General features: G+C 45.2%; 1 protein-coding gene across 1 annotated transcript; it reads left to right on the plus strand.

Annotated features, from left to right (window-relative positions):
• The first annotated feature begins 16562 nt into the window (after positions 1 to 16562).
• Positions 16563 to 17848, plus strand: LOC117514405 (H-2 class II histocompatibility antigen, A-U alpha chain-like). Its single transcript, XM_034174839.1, has 4 exons — positions 16563 to 16680; positions 16881 to 17144; positions 17242 to 17523; positions 17602 to 17848. Exons 1-4 carry the CDS (start codon positions 16605 to 16607, stop codon positions 17730 to 17732), a joined length of 753 nt encoding a protein of 250 aa, XP_034030730.1. The 5' UTR covers positions 16563 to 16604; the 3' UTR covers positions 17733 to 17848.
• Positions 17849 to 18488: the final 640 nt, after the last annotated feature.

Consider the following 18488-nt stretch of genomic DNA (forward strand, 5'->3'; position numbering starts at 1 on the left):
CTATGGTCTCTACAATTACAGAGAGTTTCTTCCTTCAACATTTTAATTCATTGGGTGAGGAGAAGCTTCAGTCTTGCCAATGGCTTCAACTCAGAGCAGCCAATGGCCTGGCTATCCCCTATATTGGCTATTTGGAGCTTCCAATTGAGCTTTGTGGCAAGCTGATGCCGCAGTGTGGGGTCCTTGTGGTCCGGGATCCTCCTGGTAGTGTATCAGCGCCAGCTCCTGTTGTTTTGGGGATGAACATCATACGCAAGTGCTACCAGGAGCTGTTTGGCCAACATGGTCTTGCATTGTTTGATTTGCCATCTGTGTTTGAGGCCCCCGAAGCAGTTGTGCAGGCGCTACATTCATGCCATCAGGCTAGTGTGTCAACCTGTCGGTCTGCCTCTGGTGAGGTCAAGGTGTGTGGCGGGAGGATGTGGCGAATTCCTGGTGGGGTAATGCGGATTGTTGCAGCAACCTGTTCTGGACATTATTCAGGTACTGCTGCATTGTTTGAGCCTTTGGAATCTGGTCTCCCTGCTGGACTACTTGCCTCACCAGCTCTGGTTTGGGTCGTCGGGGGGACAGCCTACATTCCTATAGTGAATGTAGGTTCTACCGAGGCACTGCTTTATCCTCGTACAGTAGTTGGCAGCCTAAAGCCCCGTTTACACACAGACGGTAAGAGCTCCTGGAAGCGTCCCGGAAGAGTTTTTGGCCGTCTTAAGGATCACACGCTGTTGTTAACGACGGCACTAGGGGGCGTGGCTTAGTTCCGGCTTTACCGGGAATCGTCGAAAAAATTATTCAACATGTCGAATAATTCCGGGAGCGCTCCTGGAGACCTCCCGTGATGACAGCAACAATGCGAACAACGGCGTTTGATACTTTTTAATCGCCGTTTTATCCTGCCGCTTCCTGTAATGCCGCAGTTCTTGTCGCGCCGCGATGACCAATGAGGGACTGAATATGTAGTGACGTGGAGATGTCTGGAGTTTGAAGATGTGAACATGTCCTGTATCTGGTAGCAGCCTGTGAGCAGGACCTATGTCTCTTTTGTCCTTTATTTTACAATCATGACAGAGTTGTTGGAGCGAGCAGCAGCACCACAGCAGCGTGGAGCGGAGTTTCTTTTTATTTTTATTTTACGTGCGTGCGCGCGCGAATCGTCCTGGAGATTATTTTGCTTATTAGCTACACAGCTGTATAATAAAGCAAATGGTGACTGGCTTCTAAACACAATTATGACAGAGGTTTTTGGGGGAAAGAGCGGAGGAGCAGCCCCGCAGCAAACAGCAGCGGGGAGCGGAGTTTCTTTTTTTCTTTCTTTTTTTTTTACGTGCGCGCCAATGAATCGTCTGTAGAGAATATTTTATTAATTAACTACACAGATGTATAATAAAACAAATGGTGACTGGTTTCTAAACACAATTATGACAGTGTTTTTTGGGGGAAAGAGCGAGGAGCAGCCCTGCAGGAAACAGCAGCGGGGAGCGGAGTTTCTTTTTTCTTTCTTTTTTTTTACGTGTGTGCGCTGCGCCACTTTCCATCGTGAAAACAGCCGGAACTACCGCGAACTTCGGTCTACGTACTACTCGCCGACAAAACTGTCTATGTGTAACCTGGACTTAACTGAGGAAGACGTTATGAGTCTCCCTGCTGGGGTCACAGAAGTACCATCTAACGTGGCCACAGTCTCATCTTCCACTTCTGTTCTTGAGCAGATCGCCTCCCTTCCCTTGGCTTCCTTGTCTGCTGAAGATCAGTGTATGGTCAGAGCTCTCCTCACAAAGTATGCTTCTGTATTCGCTGCTCATGATGGTGACCTTGGTTGTACCAACTTGATCACCCATGACATCCCTTTGTTGGATGATGCTCCCGTTCGGCAGCGCTACAGGCGTATTCCTCCATCTGAATATGAGATAGTAAAAGCACACATAAACCAATTGCTGGAGGCTCAGGTGATTTGGGAGAGCAGCAGTCCGTATGCTTCCCCCATTGTCCTTGTTAAAAAGAAGGATGGCAGCCTCTGTATGTGTGTGGATTACAGGCAGTTGAACAGTAAAACCAGGAAGGATGCTTTCTCTCTGCCTCGTATTGAGGAGTCTTTGGATGCTCTGACCGGGGCTCACTGGTTTTCGACTATGGACCTTGCTAGTGGGTATAATCAGGTTCCGGTTGCAGAGGGAGTACTCCATTCCACTTGTTTGAGTGGAATCGTATGCCTTTCGGGCTCTGTAATGCTCCGAGCACCTTCCAGAGATTGATGCAGATGCTTTTTGGTGATCAGCAATGCCAGTCATTGCTGCTTTACCTGGATGATATTGTGGTCTTCTTTTCTAGTGTTGATCAACACCTGCAAAGGTTGGAGGTGGTGCTCGGGCGGTTACAGCAAGAGGGCCTTAAAGCAAAGCTTTCCAAATGCTCCTTTTTTCAGAGGGAAGTGTGTTATTTGGGGCATGAGCACTGGTCTGATGAGTGTCATCAGAGTTTTGAGTCATTGAAGACCAAACTCACCACTGCGCCTGTGCTGGCTTACGCTGACTTTTCCCTTCCTTTCATTTTGGAGGTTGACGCAAGCTATGGCGGGTTGGGGGCAGTACTGTCACAGCAGCAGAATGGCCAGATTAGGCTGATCGCTTATGCCAGCAGAGGTCTACGGCCCACCGAGCGCAATATGGAAAATTATAGCTTCATGAAGCTGGAGTTTTTGGCGCTCAAGTGGGCCATGACTGAAAAATTTTGAGAATACCTGCTTGGTCATAAGTGTGTGGTCTATACTGACAACAATCCCTTGAGCCACCTTTTCTCAGCTAAGTTTGGTGCCACGGAACAGCGTTGGACAGCTCAACTCACGCAGTTCGATTTTGACATTTGTTATCGGACTGGTCGGGTTAATAGGAACGCTGATGCATTGTCCCGTCAATATCCTCCTGGTCCATTAGACCTGGAGGCTATGCTGCCTGCTACAGCGGTTCCTGTAGCCTTACAGCAGGTATTGCAGCCTAGTGCAGCGGAAGCAATTCAGGGTGCTGTTGTGGCTCTGCCTCATTATGCTCCCCGGGATCTCTCCGAACTTCAACAGGCCGACCCGGTTATTCAAGAACTTTCAGCTTTTTGGGTGCAGAAGCGGCATCCAACTTATGTGGAGCGCAAACAACTGTCCCACCCTGCCTTGGTTCTGCTTCATCAGTGGGACCGCTTGGTGGAGAAGGGGGGCATGTTGTATCCGCGGGCCTTCTGCCCTGATGGTACCGAGGGGGTGTTGCAGTTGGTGTTGCCTGCGGCATTAAAAGAAGAGGTATTAACTGAAGTACACCAGAGACATGGCCATCAGGGTGTTGAAAGGACCTTGGAGTTACTGCGTTTATGCTGTTCCTGGCCAGGCATGTCCGCTGACGTGGCGCAGTGGTGCCAGTCCTGTAATAGGTGCCAGGTTGCCAAAAACACTCAACCAGCCGCTCTTAGCTTTATGGGGCACCTGCTTGCATCTCGGCCAAATGAGATCTTGGCCATGGATTTTACGGTACTGGAACCTACTGCTACGGGTCTTGAGAACGTCCTCGTCATGATGGATGTCTTTAGTAAATACACTGGCCATTCCTACCCATGACCAACGTACATCTACTGTGGCACAAGTGTTGGTTACAGAATGGTTTTGTAAGTTTGGGGTCTCCGCTCGTATTCACTCTGATCAGGCTCGTAATTTTGAGAGTGTACTGATCCAGCAGCTTTGCAGTCTTTACGGCATTGAAAAGTCCCATACAACGCCATATCACCCAGCTGGCAGCGGGCAGTGTGAGCAGTTTAATCGAACCCTCCACAACCTGCTGCGTACTTTGCCCGCCTCTCGGAAACATGAGTGGCACTCCTGCCTACCGCAACTCCTTTATTCATATAACACCACCCCCCCATCAGTCAACAGGTGAATCTCCATTCTTCTTAATGTTTGGACAAGAGCTAGGCTCCCAGTTGACTTTTTGTTGGGCCACGTCCTAAGTCCAGTTTGTGGTGGCGTTTCGGAATGGATTCAGGAGCACCAAGCCTGGTTGCAGATGGCATTTGAGGGTGCCAGAGAGAGGTTGAGGTTGGTAACAGAGCGTCGACGAAACAACTACAATCGGCGGGTCCAGGATGTTCCTCTGCACGAGGGGCAGTTGGTGTTGTTGCGGGACTGTAGTGCAAAGGGCCGTAATAAAATTCAGGATTTTTGGAGTTCGGTTTTGTATCAGGTTCTGAAAGCACCACGACGGGGGCTCTGTGTATACTATTGCCCCTGCAGAAGATCACTCCAACATTAAAACGGTCTACAGAACCCTGTTGAAGGCGGCGGCTGGAGTTGGTACCCCTGCGGACCCCGGTCCCCTTTTTCCCGAAGGAGAACTTCTGGAGGAGGAACCCTCAGAAAGTGATTTGTTTGTGGTGACTCGTGAAACTCATCATGGGACTCCTAGTCGCATGGTGGCAGTGATTCCAAGCACCTCACCGTTGCGGGGTGGTGCAGTTCCTCTAGGGCAGGTGTTAGTTTCTCCTGTCTCTGAGGTGACTGATTTGCCGCCTGCTCCTTTGGCAAGTTCACAAACTGCTCCTTTGAATGCCAGTGGGGGAGTAGTTAGGTGAACTGCACGGTCAACAGCAGGCCAGCACTCCAATAGGTACCACCTGCCTAGGCCCGTGGGCCAGGTGGTGGATGGAGTGGTGGGTGGTTCTGGCCTGGTGTCCAATGCGATGATTGCACTTTTCAGACCTTGGGACTAGTTTAGGTGGAATCGATGCATCGTCGGGGCGACGATGAAAAAGGTGGGGGTAGAATGTAGCAGGAGGAGTATTCTCTGTCTTTTCCCTGATAGCCATTTGGTTCATCCAATCCTCGCTAGGGGCGCACTTTAAAAGGAGTAGTACCTTAGTGGGTGGGCCCCTTCCTGGTTCGGTATGGCATTGAGCAGGCGTACTTAGCCGCTGCACTTTCACCACCTGGTTGTTTGCCTCACTCCCGGTGCAGGTATGTAACAGTGCTGTGCTGAGTATCAACCTTATTGTTTTGGTGCTTGTTGTTAATGATTTAATTATGCAGCATGTCATCGTGCAGCGAGCGGCCAGCCTCCTCCCGTGTGCTATCTGGGTACGCGTCTCGTTTTCTGCAGTTCAGGTACGTTGCTGCAGTCGCACTGCCTGCAAGACAGCTAAAAGAGACTATAGCTCATTATTATATTTGTAAATTTGCAGCGGACAGGAAATCTGTGCTATCGTGTTGTGGGGAAACGTAATCTGCAGGTCGTTACGGCGACGTTGGCAGCTGTGGCGCTCCTTCCTCCTCTCTCTTCCTGTGACCAAGTGTTTTTTTTTTTTTTATTGGTATGTAGCGTAATGTGTTAGCAAAGCACATATTATGTTTTTTTTTTTGTAATTTAATAATTTGTAATGTCATGGCAGATTCCTGGGGTGGACGGCGGCTCGGGATTGGCTGCATAGGACCGCTGCTGCTTTGTCGTATTTGGTTTTAGTGTGTGTTCTCTGACTGTGCTAACATTACCATACCCCCGGGTGGCTAACTCAGACACCCGCAGTATATAACCAGGTGTCTTTGTGCAGTAGCCCTGGCGGGTGTTTGGACCAGAGTTTATTAATTTTATTTAGTCTTTTCTCTTTTAACTGTATGTGTGTTTTCTTTTAATATTAGCTGATATGTTTTTCTTGTGCCTAGTTGTTTGTGGTTAATTTTAAATACTTTTTTTGTGAGCCATGTTTCATTTGAGGGATTGTCTTGATTTCTTTTATTATTTGTCTTTCAGTTGTTGGGCGACGGTGGTGGTGTAAGGGCCCAGGGTGTTGGATCCCTTGATTTTGGTGTGTTGTGCTTCACCCACCCTGCCGCATTGGACTCTCACAGTGTGATTATGGTGTGTGTGTGTCACGTGTGACCGGGGTGCTTATCTTTTTCTTTAGGGACCATCACTGCTGGTGCCTCTTTCTCACCGGTAAGTCCTCGTCGTTGGTCAATCCCTCGATGTTTTGTGAGCATGTGTTAATTATGTTTAACCACAATACAATTTGTCCATTTTTTAAATATTTGGAAATAAAACTGTAATTGTAATTGGGGTCATGTCTCTGCTGTCTTTCTTACCCTAGTTTGAGAATCTCTTTTTTTGTTGGTGACCTGTAGGGGTCGCCACAATACCAGTATAGAGAAATCCTACTCACTATCTTCAGCCGCTTATCTGGGGTCGAGTTGCGGGGGCAACAGCTCCAGCAGGGGACCCCAGACTTCCTTTTCCCAGGACACAATGACCATCTCCGACTGGGGGATCCCGAGGGGGGTTCCCAGGCCAGTGTGGAGATATAATCTCTCCACCTAGTCATGGATCTTCCCCAGGTCTCCTCCCAGATGGACATGCCTGGAATACCTCCCTAGGGAGGCATCCAGGGGGAATCCTTACCAGATGCCCAAACCACCTCAACTGGCTCCTTTCAATGCGAAGGAGCATAGGCTGTACTCCCAGCCCCTCATGGATGACCGAGCTTCTCACTTTATCTCGAAGGGACTGAAGAAGGAGTCCTTCCGGGATATGTTATCTCGGAGAACTCTGGAAGCAGTTGCAAGGTACCGACAGGCCCGAAGTGCCCTGTGATGCACCTCAGGAGGGGAAAACGGGGAACCATCCAAGCTGTCTCCAGTAAGGATGGGACTCTGTTGACCGCAACTGAGGATGCAATCCACTGCTGGAAGAAACACTTTGAGGAACTCCTGCATCAGAGCGGAGCACCCTCTATAGTAGAGGCAGAACTGGAAGCTGATGGAGGATTATCATCAATTTCCCTGGTGGAAGTCACTGAGGTAGTCAAACAACTCCGCAGTGGAAGGCCCCATGTTTTTTTTTTGTTTGTTTTTTTTAACCTTTATTTAAATAGGAGGTCCCATTAAGATTAAAAACCTCTTTTTCAAGGGAGACCTGGACAAGATAGGCAGTAGCATAAAATAAGCACAATTACAGACATAACATAAAAAGAATATCACAAGAACACATACATTAAAAAGTGTATCAGTAACCATTTAAAACTGGTTCATTGAGAGATGAGATGTACTTGATTGATCTCACAGTGGAGAAATTATGTTTACACTCCAGTTACCTCAGACAGCAATTAGTCCACAATTATTACTTGTTTACCGTAATAATGGCAAGCATCAGAATTAAAGACAGCACATACACATTTGACATTGTTAATGTGCACAAAATTTGAAGAAGTCTGTTATCCGAATTGAGGCAAGTGGGTGAAGGTCACGCAGCAACCCTGAGTTGTGCCATCGTCAGCTTGGAGGGGGACCAGATGCAGCTAAAACCACGCCGCCCCTGCAGAAGGGAAGGGATGACGTGAGCAGAAGCCGGAGTCGGGGGGGGGGGGGGGGGGGTGATAGGGGGTAGGAGGGGGGTGGGGAGAGGGAGTGGAGCATGCTTCAGTCCTGTGAAACAGGTTATTGTCTTTGTGAGTTGAGATAAGAAAACAGCCGGATGTTCACCAAGGCCAAGACATTCCTCTGGAGGAAAACAGCAGGGCAATTTGTCCTTCAGGCCTGATAAGCCTGCCGTGTTGTGGGTGAGCAGTGAAAAACACTTTTTACAGCTTCACTTGAACAACCAAATCCCAATGATGAATTAAGAATATTCCCAATTATTAATTAAGAATATTCCCCGGCCTCCAAAATCTTCACCGTCATCTGCAAGGCGCACATCTCCTCAAAGATGTCATCCAATTTACGTCTGAGTTCAAGAGTCATCGCAGTCTGAGAATGCACAGCCTTGCCCACCTCGTTAATCATGAGGGCAAGCGAGGGGCTGTGGTCTTGCCAATTTTCCGGTAGATCAGGGCAGCACATAAGCCAGAAAGTACCAGCCCTGCAACCATAAGACCAAATATGAATAAATCCAGGACGTTCTCAACAGAGAAAGGCGCAAAGCATGCCACACACCACGACCCCCAGGAGTCGAGAACATAGCCCGCAGGATACGTTCCATCTGGGCAGGTAGGATCCCCAGTCCTGACCTTCTTGTAGAAAAGATGGTGTCAATAGCGTTCAGAGACCAGCTGATCAATTCCATGGTAATTCCAATAGTAGTCCAATAGATCCAGTATCCAATATAATTTGAGGAATTCACAGTCTGGTGAAGTAGGGAATTGAAGGTTAAAGCAGAGAGCAGAGATGAGGGAGAGTGGAGGAGATGCAACCGCCCTCGTCGGAGTCCCAAGCTGAAAGCACAGAATTAAAAGCATTGACAGCTTAACAAAGCTGTCTAAGTTTTTAAGTTTAGATTTAAACTCATTTAGAGAAACTTGTTGTGTGGGTCGCTGAAGAGGAGGTACTGCTGGCCCACCACCAGAGGGCGCCCTGCCTGAAGTGCGAGCTTCAGGCACGAGAGGGCGCTGCCGCCTCAGGAACAAGCCGTGGTGACAGCTGTCACCCATCATCCGTGACAGCTGTCACTAATCATCACATCTGGTATAAAAGAAGGAAGACACCTCCACCAAACTGCCGAGATATCATCTTCATCTGGAAGTAATATCCTCAGCCTTTTGTGATATTTGTAAATCTGTTATTGTGAGTGTTTGCAGGAGTACCGGTCCGTTTAGTGGAGGCTGTGCAAGACGGTGCTCTTTTTCTTCTGAGGGACCGCTGCAAAGTGTTGAGTGAGAGGTGGAGGTGGAATTCCCACCAGGATTGTTACTGGGTGTTCAGTCCATTTGTAAAGTATCTTGCAAATTGTTCCATGCAGTGGGGGCAGAATAAGCAAATGCCTTTTTCCCAAGCTCAGTACAAACATTTGGAATGGAAAGTAAAAATTCAAAATCAAATTTATTAATTTATATAGCGCCAATTAACGATGAGATCATCTCATGGCGCTTCACACAACATAATAAAAACAGAAAAAACTGAATTAAAAAAAACAAAAAAACAAAAGAATACAAGAATAAAAACACATTATAACACTAATGATAAACATGATTTAAAAGTTTCCACAGTATCCGACTGCCATATGTGTGCCGGGAGATCATTCCACAGAGCTAGGTTACGGTAGGAGAAAGCTCTGTGACCGGCAGACTTTTTACTCACCCTGGGAACACATAAAAGTCTTGCACCCTGAGAACACAGGGACCGAGCCGGTACATAGGGGCTTACTAGGTCAGCCAGATAGGGAGGTGCAAGTCCATGAACAATCTTATAAACTAATAACAGTACCTTAAAATCCGATGTTGCAGCGACTGGAAGCCAGTGCAGGGACGCCAAAACTGGTGTAATGTGGACGAATTTTCTGCTTTGTGTCAAAAGTCTGGCAGAAGCATTTTGAACCAGTTGAAGACCCCTAATCCTGGACTGTGGTAAACCAGAAAATAGAGCATTACAATAGTCCAATCTAGAAGAGACAAATGCATGAATCAAAGTCTCAGCTTCAGCCATAGACAGGATGGGACGAATCTTCGCTATACAACCCCTGGCAAAAATTATGGAATGACCGGCCTCGGAGGATGTTCATTGAGTTGTTTAATTTTGTAGAAAAAAAGCAGATCACAGACATGACACAAAACTAAAGTCATTTCAAATGGCAACTTTCTGGCTTTAAGAAACACTATAAGAAATCAGGAAAAAAAATTGTAGTCAGTAACGGTTACTTTTTTAGACCAAGCAGAGGGGAAAAAAATATGGAATCACTAAATTCTGAGGAAAAAATTATGGAATCATGAAAAACAAAATAACGTTCCAACACATCACTAGTATTTTGTTGCACCACCTCTGGCTTTTATAAGAGCTTGCAGTCTCTGAGGCATGGACTTAATAAGTGACAAACAGTACTCTTCATCAATCTGGCTCCAACTTTCTCTGATTGCTGTTGCCAGATCAGCTTTGCAGGTTGGAGCCTTGTCATGGACCATTTTCTTCAACTTCCACCAAAGATTTTCAACTGGATTAAGATCCGGACTATTTGCAGGCCATGACATTGACCCTATGTGTCTTTTTGCAAGGAATGTTTTAACAGTTTTTGCTCTATGGCAAGATGCATTATCATCTTGAAAAATGATTTCATCATCCCCAAACATCCTTTCAATTGATGGGATAAGAAAAGTGTCCAAAACATCAACGAAAACTTGTGCATATATTGATAATGTAATGACAGCCATCTCCCCAGTGCCTTTACCTGACATGCAGCCCCATATCATCAATGACTGTGGAAATTTACATGTTCTCTTCAGGCAGTCATCTTTATAAATCTCATTGGAACGGCACCAAACAAAAGTTCCAGCATCATCACCTTGCCCAATGCAGATTCGAGATTCATCACTGAATATGACTTTCATCCACAGTCCACATTTGCTTTTCCTTAGCCCATTGTAACCTTGTTTTTTTCTGTTTAGATGTTAATGATGGCTTTCGTTTAGCTTTTCTGTATGTAAATCCCATTTCCTTTAGGCGGTTTCTTACAGTTCGGTCACAGACGTTGACTCCAGTTTCCTCCCATTTGTTCCTCATTTGTTTTGTTGTGCATTTTCGATTTTTGAGACATATTGCTTTAAGTTTTCTGTCTTGACGCTTTGATGTCTTCCTTGGTCTACCAGTATGTTTGCCTTTAACAACCTTCCCATGTTGTTTGTATTTGGTCAAGAGTTTAGACACAGCTGACTGTGAACAACCAACATCTTTTGCAACATTGCATGATGATTTACCCTCTTTTAAGAGTTTGATAATCCTCTCCTTGGTTTGAACTGACATCTCTCGTGTTGGAGCCATGATTCATGTCAGTCCACTTGGTGCAACAGCTCTCCAAGGTGTGATCACTTCTTTTTAGATGCAGACTAACGAGCAGATCTGATTTGATGCAGGTGTTAGTTTTGGGGATGAAAATTTACAGGGTGATTCCATAATTTATTCCTCAGAATTGAGTGATTCCATATTTTTTCCCTCTGCTTGGTCTAAAAAGTAACCGTTACTGACTGCCACAATTTTTTTTTCTTGATTTCTTATAGTGTTTCTTAAAGCCAGAAAGTTGCCATTTGAAATGACTTTAGTTTTGTGTCATGTCTGTGATCTTCTTTTTTTCTACAAAATTAAACAACTGAATGAACATCCTCTGAGGCCGGTGATTCCATCATTTTTGCCAGGGGTTGTATTTCGCAAATGGAAGAAAGCAGTCCTCGTAATGTCTCTAATGTTTAGGTCAAAAGACAACATAGGATCAAAAATTTCCCCAAGATTCCTCACTTTATCTGTATGATGTATAACACACAAACCTAAGATCAGCGCTAGCTGATCAAATTGATGCTGATACCTTGCTGGACCAAGAACCATCATTTCAGTCTTATCAGAATTTAAAGTGCTAAGTAAGTAAAGGTTATGAGAGGGAACGGAAATTGTGCAGTACTCCTTGGCATAAAGTCACATAAGTAAGATGGAAGCAGACCTAAAATTGCCTTGTATATGACAATATAATATACCAAAGATGAAGCCTACGGGTGGCCAAAGAAGGCCATCCCACCCAAGAATAGAACTTGCAATGATGAGTTAGGACTCTACAATTTGTTATAAATCTCAAGGCATCATGATAAGCTGTATCATTTTTATGAAGACACTGTGCAGAGGCACGCATGTACAAAACATCACCATAGTCCAGCACTGATTTAAAAAAAAGGTGGCAGCAACAAGCCGCTTCTTTACATTAAACTTATTACAAAAATAAAAATCCAATTTCAGTCTCAGTTTTTTCACTAGTTGAAGAACATACACTGTGAAAGTTAGGGAGTCATCAGTTAAAACACCCAGATATTTATAAGAACTAACCGTTTCTATGATCTTCCATCCAGGGTGACCACAGCAGGGATGTGTGCTCTAAACTTTGAGTTACTAAAGATCATGAGTTTGGTCTTTTTAGCATTAAGAACAAGCTTTAGCTGATGTAGGTTATCCTGAATAACCTTTAAAGCATCCTTTAGGTGTTTAATGGCCAGGGCAACAGTAGATGCACAACAGTAAATGACTGTCCGGACGGTGTGGTGCCACATGGTTTGTGTTGAGTCCGGTGGATGCCCAGGTGGCCAGCTGGAGACCACAGCCAAAACAGGAATAGAGGCTCAGAGAAGGGTAGGGGGGATAGCCAGGTGGCTGACAAAAGTCCATCGTAGGGTTGGGAGGATGGCCAGACCGCTTACAGATGTTCACAGGCACAATTGGAAAGGGGCTGACTGGCCTCCCCGAGTCTGCGGCTGAGACAGGAGAGTTGCAGGGGGACCCTCCAGAAGAAACTGCCGTGACAGACGAGCAACTGGATGACCCTCCAGAGTTCACAGCAATGACTTTTTTGTTACTTGTTTTGACTATGTAAACATATGTTTCCCATGTCAATAAAGCTCCATTAAAATTGAAAATTTAATTTAATTGAGAGACAGAGAGAGATACAGAAAGAGGAGAGAGGGAGGGGGGGAGGGAAGAGAGAGAGAGACAATGAACCACTCCTAGGTCAGCTGGACTTGATTGCACTTTATCGTAGATACACTTCAACTGTGATAGACAGAATCTAAAATAAAATTCAGAAAATCACATTGTATGATTTTGAAATAATTTGCATTTTATTACATGAAATAAGTATTTAATACAATAGAAAAACAAACCTTAATATTTGGTACAGAAATCTTTGTTTGCAAAGGTCAGTCCTTTCCTGTAGTTCTTGAACAAGTTTGCACACTGCAGCAGGATTTTGGTCCACTCCTCCATACAGATCTTCAACAGATCTTTCAGTTTTTGAGTATGAGCTCTCTCTAAAAAATTTTCTATTGAGTTGACATCTGGAGACTGGCGAGGCCACTCCAGGACCTTGAAGTGCTTCTTACGGAGCCACTCTTTAGTTGCCCTGGCTGTGTGTTTCGGGTGATTGTCATGCTGGAAGACCCAGCCAGGATCCATCTTCAATGCTCTTACTGAGGGAAGGAGGTTGTTTGCAAAAATCTTACATGACCCCATCCATCTTCCCTTCAATACGGTGCAGTCGTCCTGTCGTCCCCCTTTGCAGAAAAGCACCCCCTGAGTATGATGTTTCCACTCCCACGCTTCACGGTTGGGATGGTGTTCTTGGGGTTGTACTCATCCTCCAAACACAGCGAGTGGAGCTGAAACCAAAAAGCTCTATTTTCAGAATCAGAATCGAATTTATTGCCAAGTAAGTTGTCACATACAAGGAATATGATCTGGTGTCAATGGTGCATAAACAACAAGAAAAGAAAATACTTCTGTAAGAAGTAATAGGTGCATAAACAACAATAAAAAGAAAAGGAAAAAAACATCTGTAAAAAGTAAAGGAGTCAAATAGACAAATGGGCAAAGCTAAGATTACTGTCAAATAGATATAGTGAAATGGGGCTGTGCAAGCCTGCAGATGAACAGTACAGGGATGATCAGCCTGTACTTTGTGGGAGTGGGGGGAGAGGTAGGGTAAATGGGGTCTCTGGCATTATTTATAAGCCTAGCTGCAGACGGAAAGAGCTGTTTTTGTGTCTTGAGGTTTTAGTCCTGATGGACCTCAGCCGTCTGCCAGAGGTGGGGGTAACAAAAAGTTTGTGTCCTGGGTGAGAGGGATCAGCCACTATCTTCCTTGCTTGCCTCAGGGCCCTGAAGATGTACAGGTCCTGGAGGGATGGCAGACTGCAGTCGATCACCTTCTCTGCTGTGTGGATGATACGCTGCAGTCTGCTCCTGTCCTTAGCAGTGGCAGCAGCATACCAGACGGTGATGGAGGAAGAGATGATGGACTCCATGACGGCAGTGTAGAAGTTCATCATCATTGTTTTTGATAGGTTGAACGTCCTTAGCTGCCACAGAAAGTACTGTTGTGCTCTCTTGATGAGAGTGCTGGCATTCGGCTCCCACTTGAGGTCTTGGGTGATGGTGATCCCCAGGTAGCAGAAGGACTCCACAATGAAGACTGGGGAGTCACACAGGGTGATGGGCTTTGCCAGGACTGGCTTCTTCCTGATGTCAGCAACTATCTCCACTGTCTTGAGGGCATTGAGCTCCAGATTGTTCTGTTTGCACCAGGAAACCAGGCGATCGATCTCCGTCTGTAGGCTGCCTCGTCCCCATCAGAGATTAGTCCGATGAGGATTGTATCAAACGAACTTCAGGAGCTTTACAGACAGGTGGCTAGAGGTGCAGTCTATCAAAACTTACATCCGGGAGTCTCTGGCTGCTGGGTTCATCTGTACCTCGCTGGCTTCTTTTTTGTGGGGAAAAAAGACGGCACGCTGCGCCCCTGCATTGATTTCTGGGAACTGAATGAAATGACAGTCCACAATTGTTACCTGCTTCCCCTTCTCGATTCTGCGTTCAGTTCCCTGCACGGGGCCAATAAATTCATGAAATTAGATTTACGGAACGCTTACCACCTGGTCCACGTATGGGAGCGGGACGAGTGGAAGAAGGCTTTCAACACTCCTATCAGCCACTTTGAGTACCTAGTCATGCCGTTCGGTCTGACCAATGCTCCAGCGACATTCCAGGCCCTGGTCAATGATGTCCTCCGTGACTTCCTGAATGGGTTTGTGTTCATCTGTTTAGATAACATTTTGATCTTTTCTCCTGACTCCAAGTTGCATGTTCGTTATGTATGCCTCATCCTCCAGCGACTTCTTGAAAACCGTCTTTTTGTAAAGGCCAAAAAATGTGAATTCACACTTGACATTCACACTGGGCCTTTTATAATCAACAAGATTGTTAATCCCACAATAATAGCTGCTCCTCCTCCTGCCCGGATAGTCTATGGCCATCCCACCTGGACTGTCAACAAAATCTTGGACGTCTTATGCAGGGGTCAGGGCTACCAATATTTGGTGGACTGGGAGGGTTATGGACCAGAGAAGCATTCCTGGGTGAAGAGGAACCTGATTCTGGACCCTTCTTGCCTGAGGGACTTCTATTGGCATCACCCAGATGAGCTGGGGAAAGCACCAGAGGGATCCCGTTGAGGGGGGGTACTGTCATGGTTGCCTCCGATCCCTGGTTTTTATTCTGTTTTTAAACCTGTTGTCTTGTGTAAGTTTTTCCCCCAGATGGTGCACTCTGTTGACTTCTACACAGGCTGCTCCTTACCGCTCATCTCTGCTGCACACCTGGAGTGTATGAGCGGCTGATGCGTGGCAGACTATATAAACTCAGACTTTCTGATCAGTAGTGCCGAATTCTTGGTTGGTGTACCTTTCCTGGGGCCAGGTTCATGGCGGACTCTTCCACGATCCATGACACATGATCCAGACTGTTCCATGAGAACCGAGCCTGATTACTTCTTTCTGACCTTGACCGCGTCTTCCTGCTGCTCCCATGCACCTAAGATGTCGGATCTTCCTGCAGCTAAACTCGAAACACGAACTGTCTTTCATAGTGTTCCAGATGCTTTCCTGAGTGGCTCCCACACTACCCTGGTTCCTGGCCCCTGGATCCCTGCACAGCAAGTCACCTTGGAACTCCTCGACTCTCAGCTCAGAGCGCGACTCTGCTTCACACCATCTCAGTGGGATCCCATTCTCACTTGTTCCTGTCTGTGAATGTGCTAAGATAAAAGAACTGTTCCAAGAACTCTTCCTAATAACTGCATGAACTCTGATATTGAACTGTTCAAAGCCCAGCTGTCTACGTCCTGCTTAATTGGAACTGTGTCACAAACACGCAACACTGCACCTCTAACCTCTGGAGACAATGAATGAACTGTGAACTCTTTCTGAACAGTAAACCTTATTTCCTAAGAGGAGAACATTATTCCCTGAACTGTGGACAACCCTATTTTAAGCCCTCTGTGAACTGTGACTGTTTAAGGTTTCCAGTGTTATGAGTGCTTTCACTCACCATCTGTGTCTTCATTTCCCAAGGGTTCCTGGTCTCTGAGTTGTGCGTTCCACCTGGTCCTGGTCCCTGAACCTCTACTTTCAGTTCTCCTTCAAGACTGCCTCAGGATACTGCAGCTCCCTATTTTCACTGCCAGGAGGTGGGCCACTCTCCATTCTGCAGGCACCCCCAGCACAGCATCTTTATTTTGTCCTTACAATAAATCATCTGTGTCCTGTACAGTTTTATTAGAATTTGTACCCACAGAATTTAGCAAAGTAACAAATTAAATTTTACTTTCGCTTTGCAAAAAGTTGACTGATATTCTCCAGATCTACACACAAAATATTGGTGATAAGGCCAGTGAAGACCGTTTTCACAATAGATATTAAGGAAAATGATGTGTTCACTGGGATAGTGTTTTCAGGTGTTTCTTCATGAGTACAGAGGCTGTGTTAATGTGCCAGATTAGAGAAGCTCCCTCTCCTGTAAAACTGGTTGGACCAATGATTTACCAGCAAGGAAGCCACAGTAAGGAGCGAACTATTGTTTTTAAAAACAACTTCATTTAATGCCATAGGTCCAAAGTTTTTTGGGAACTTATGGTTAAATGAACAGCATTCATCAAAAAGGAACTGGCATACAACATCCTCCTGAAAGTGACATTTTGTGGTTTTGGGTTTGGGTTTTTTTTTTTTTTTTTTTTTGCTTAATATGCAAGCTTTGTGACTGGCTTAAAGTTAGATTGTTGAACTGCAAGTCTACAGTGATGATGATCTGCTCGGGCTTCAAGAACTTTGCGTTCACAGTGCTGCTGCTGAAGACCTGTTACGCGTTTTCAAAATGTAAGAAAAAACCTTTTGTCTAGCAAAATGACATGTATAGAGCAAAAATACGGTCAAAGGGAAAATAATGTTTCATGGTAAAGCTGTGGATTATATTAAGTTAAATAGAAGCTACTTAGGTAGCAGTCAGATACAAACTGTAATTATGTTGCAAAGTTTTACATTAATGTTTTCTTTATTTCCTTTAAATTCTTTTTCAGTTCGTCATGAAGCTTCCTATACTCTCAGCTGCTTCTTCAATGAAACAGCTCAGGTACAGTTTAGTCTTGATGGTGACGAGTATTTTTACATTGATTCACAAAAAGAAGAGATTGTCTTCATTGTGCCAGACTTTATCACTCACGATCCAACTTTACTGTTAACGGGTCATCGTATTCTAAGAACTGCAAAATACCAAAGCAAGTACTGCAAAGCAGTTATGGAACTTATAGCAAAAGAAGAAGAACATCCACTGCCAGAGAAAGGTAAAGGGATACAAACATACATTGTTACTGTGACATGAGAGCAGGATGATGAAGCTTTAATGTGTCTTTTGACTTTATCATTTGACCCCTCACACAGACCCTCCTGAGACGATCGTCTACCCTGAAGAAGAGGTTGAGCTGGGAGTTGAAAACAGGCTCATTTGTTTTGTGAATCACTTTTACCCACCTTCCATCAAAGTCAGCTGGACGAAAAATGGTCATCTGGTGTCAGACGGGGTGTCCATTGGTCAATACCATCCAAATAACGACCAAACCTTCCACCAGACTTCAACCTTGACATTCACACCAAGAGATGGTGATGTTTATGGCTGCAAAGTGGAACACACAGCCCTGGACAGTCCGAAAACAAAGATCTGGGGTGAGTGTTTTACTAAAATTATGATTTGTCACAGCATTATTTTGTGTGCCAATAATAACTCGTGTTTTTTGTCCACAGAATGTAATTTGAGTCGTGCCAGTCCTGAAGTTGGACCTGATGTATTCTGTGGAGTTGGCTTGCTTCTGGGCTTGCTGGGGATCTCAGCCGGAACATTTTTATTTGTCAAGGCACAACATCAGCAGAAATAATTAACCACGTGTGTACAGTCAGCAGCAGGGGCGTCAGACTGGGGGGTAAAGGGTACTATGTACCCAGGGCCCAGAGCATGGGGGGGCCCACAAAAAACTGGCATTAAATACATTTTTGTGTTGCATGTTATTAATGTCCATAAAATTCATGTTGTAAAAGAATATAATTAGAATGAATGTATAAATGTTGCAAAACATAATTCTGCTTTAACAATAATATTGAAAGATCTCTGAGGGCCATTCCCACCCCTGCACAGTTGTACAATGGTTTAGTCCAGGTGCACAGGCGACACTCTGCCCCACACACCCACATCCCAAATGGGATCTGACGGGAAGAGGTGGTGTTTAGTACAGCTGAAACAACTAATCGATTTAATTTTTATTAAAATAGTTGTCAACTAATTTAGTCATGAATTAGTTGTTAAAAAACCTTGTTTTACCACAAATGTTTCGTTTCTTTGATATAAATCAACCGTTTCTGCAGCGCGGCTTTGCTTTGAACCTTGAACCAATCGAAGCAGTGATTCGCAGATTGAAGCAGTGCTTCGATCTGCTGCTTTGATGATTCATTGTTTTATTTCGCATTATCTTAATTTTTCCCCACTAAAACCCCAAAGAGCACATGTCTGTGAGTAATATTTACCTTTTTATGTTCATCTGACCTGTTATGGTCTTCTGAAACAATTGATAGATGTATTTTGTAACTTAAAAATGGGACCGATGCTAATGCGTTAGCATGTCTATGGCGTTTTCAAT

This window comes from Thalassophryne amazonica, chromosome 7, assembly GCF_902500255.1.
Source record: "Thalassophryne amazonica chromosome 7, fThaAma1.1, whole genome shotgun sequence".
In the NCBI taxonomy this organism is placed as follows: domain Eukaryota; kingdom Metazoa; phylum Chordata; class Actinopteri; order Batrachoidiformes; family Batrachoididae; genus Thalassophryne; species Thalassophryne amazonica.

Excerpts from the sequence above, each read along its gene's own strand:
- LOC117514405 (XM_034174839.1), top strand. The coding sequence starts at position 16,605 with ATGATGATCTGCTCGGGCTTCAAGAACTTTGCGTTCACAGTGCTGCTG. Across the intron at positions 17,145-17,241 it reads ACATCCACTGCCAGAGAAAG|ACCCTCCTGAGACGATCGTC; the intron begins GTAAAGGGATAC and ends CCCCTCACACAG. Across the intron at positions 17,524-17,601 it reads TCCGAAAACAAAGATCTGGG|AATGTAATTTGAGTCGTGCC; the intron begins GTGAGTGTTTTA and ends TTTTGTCCACAG.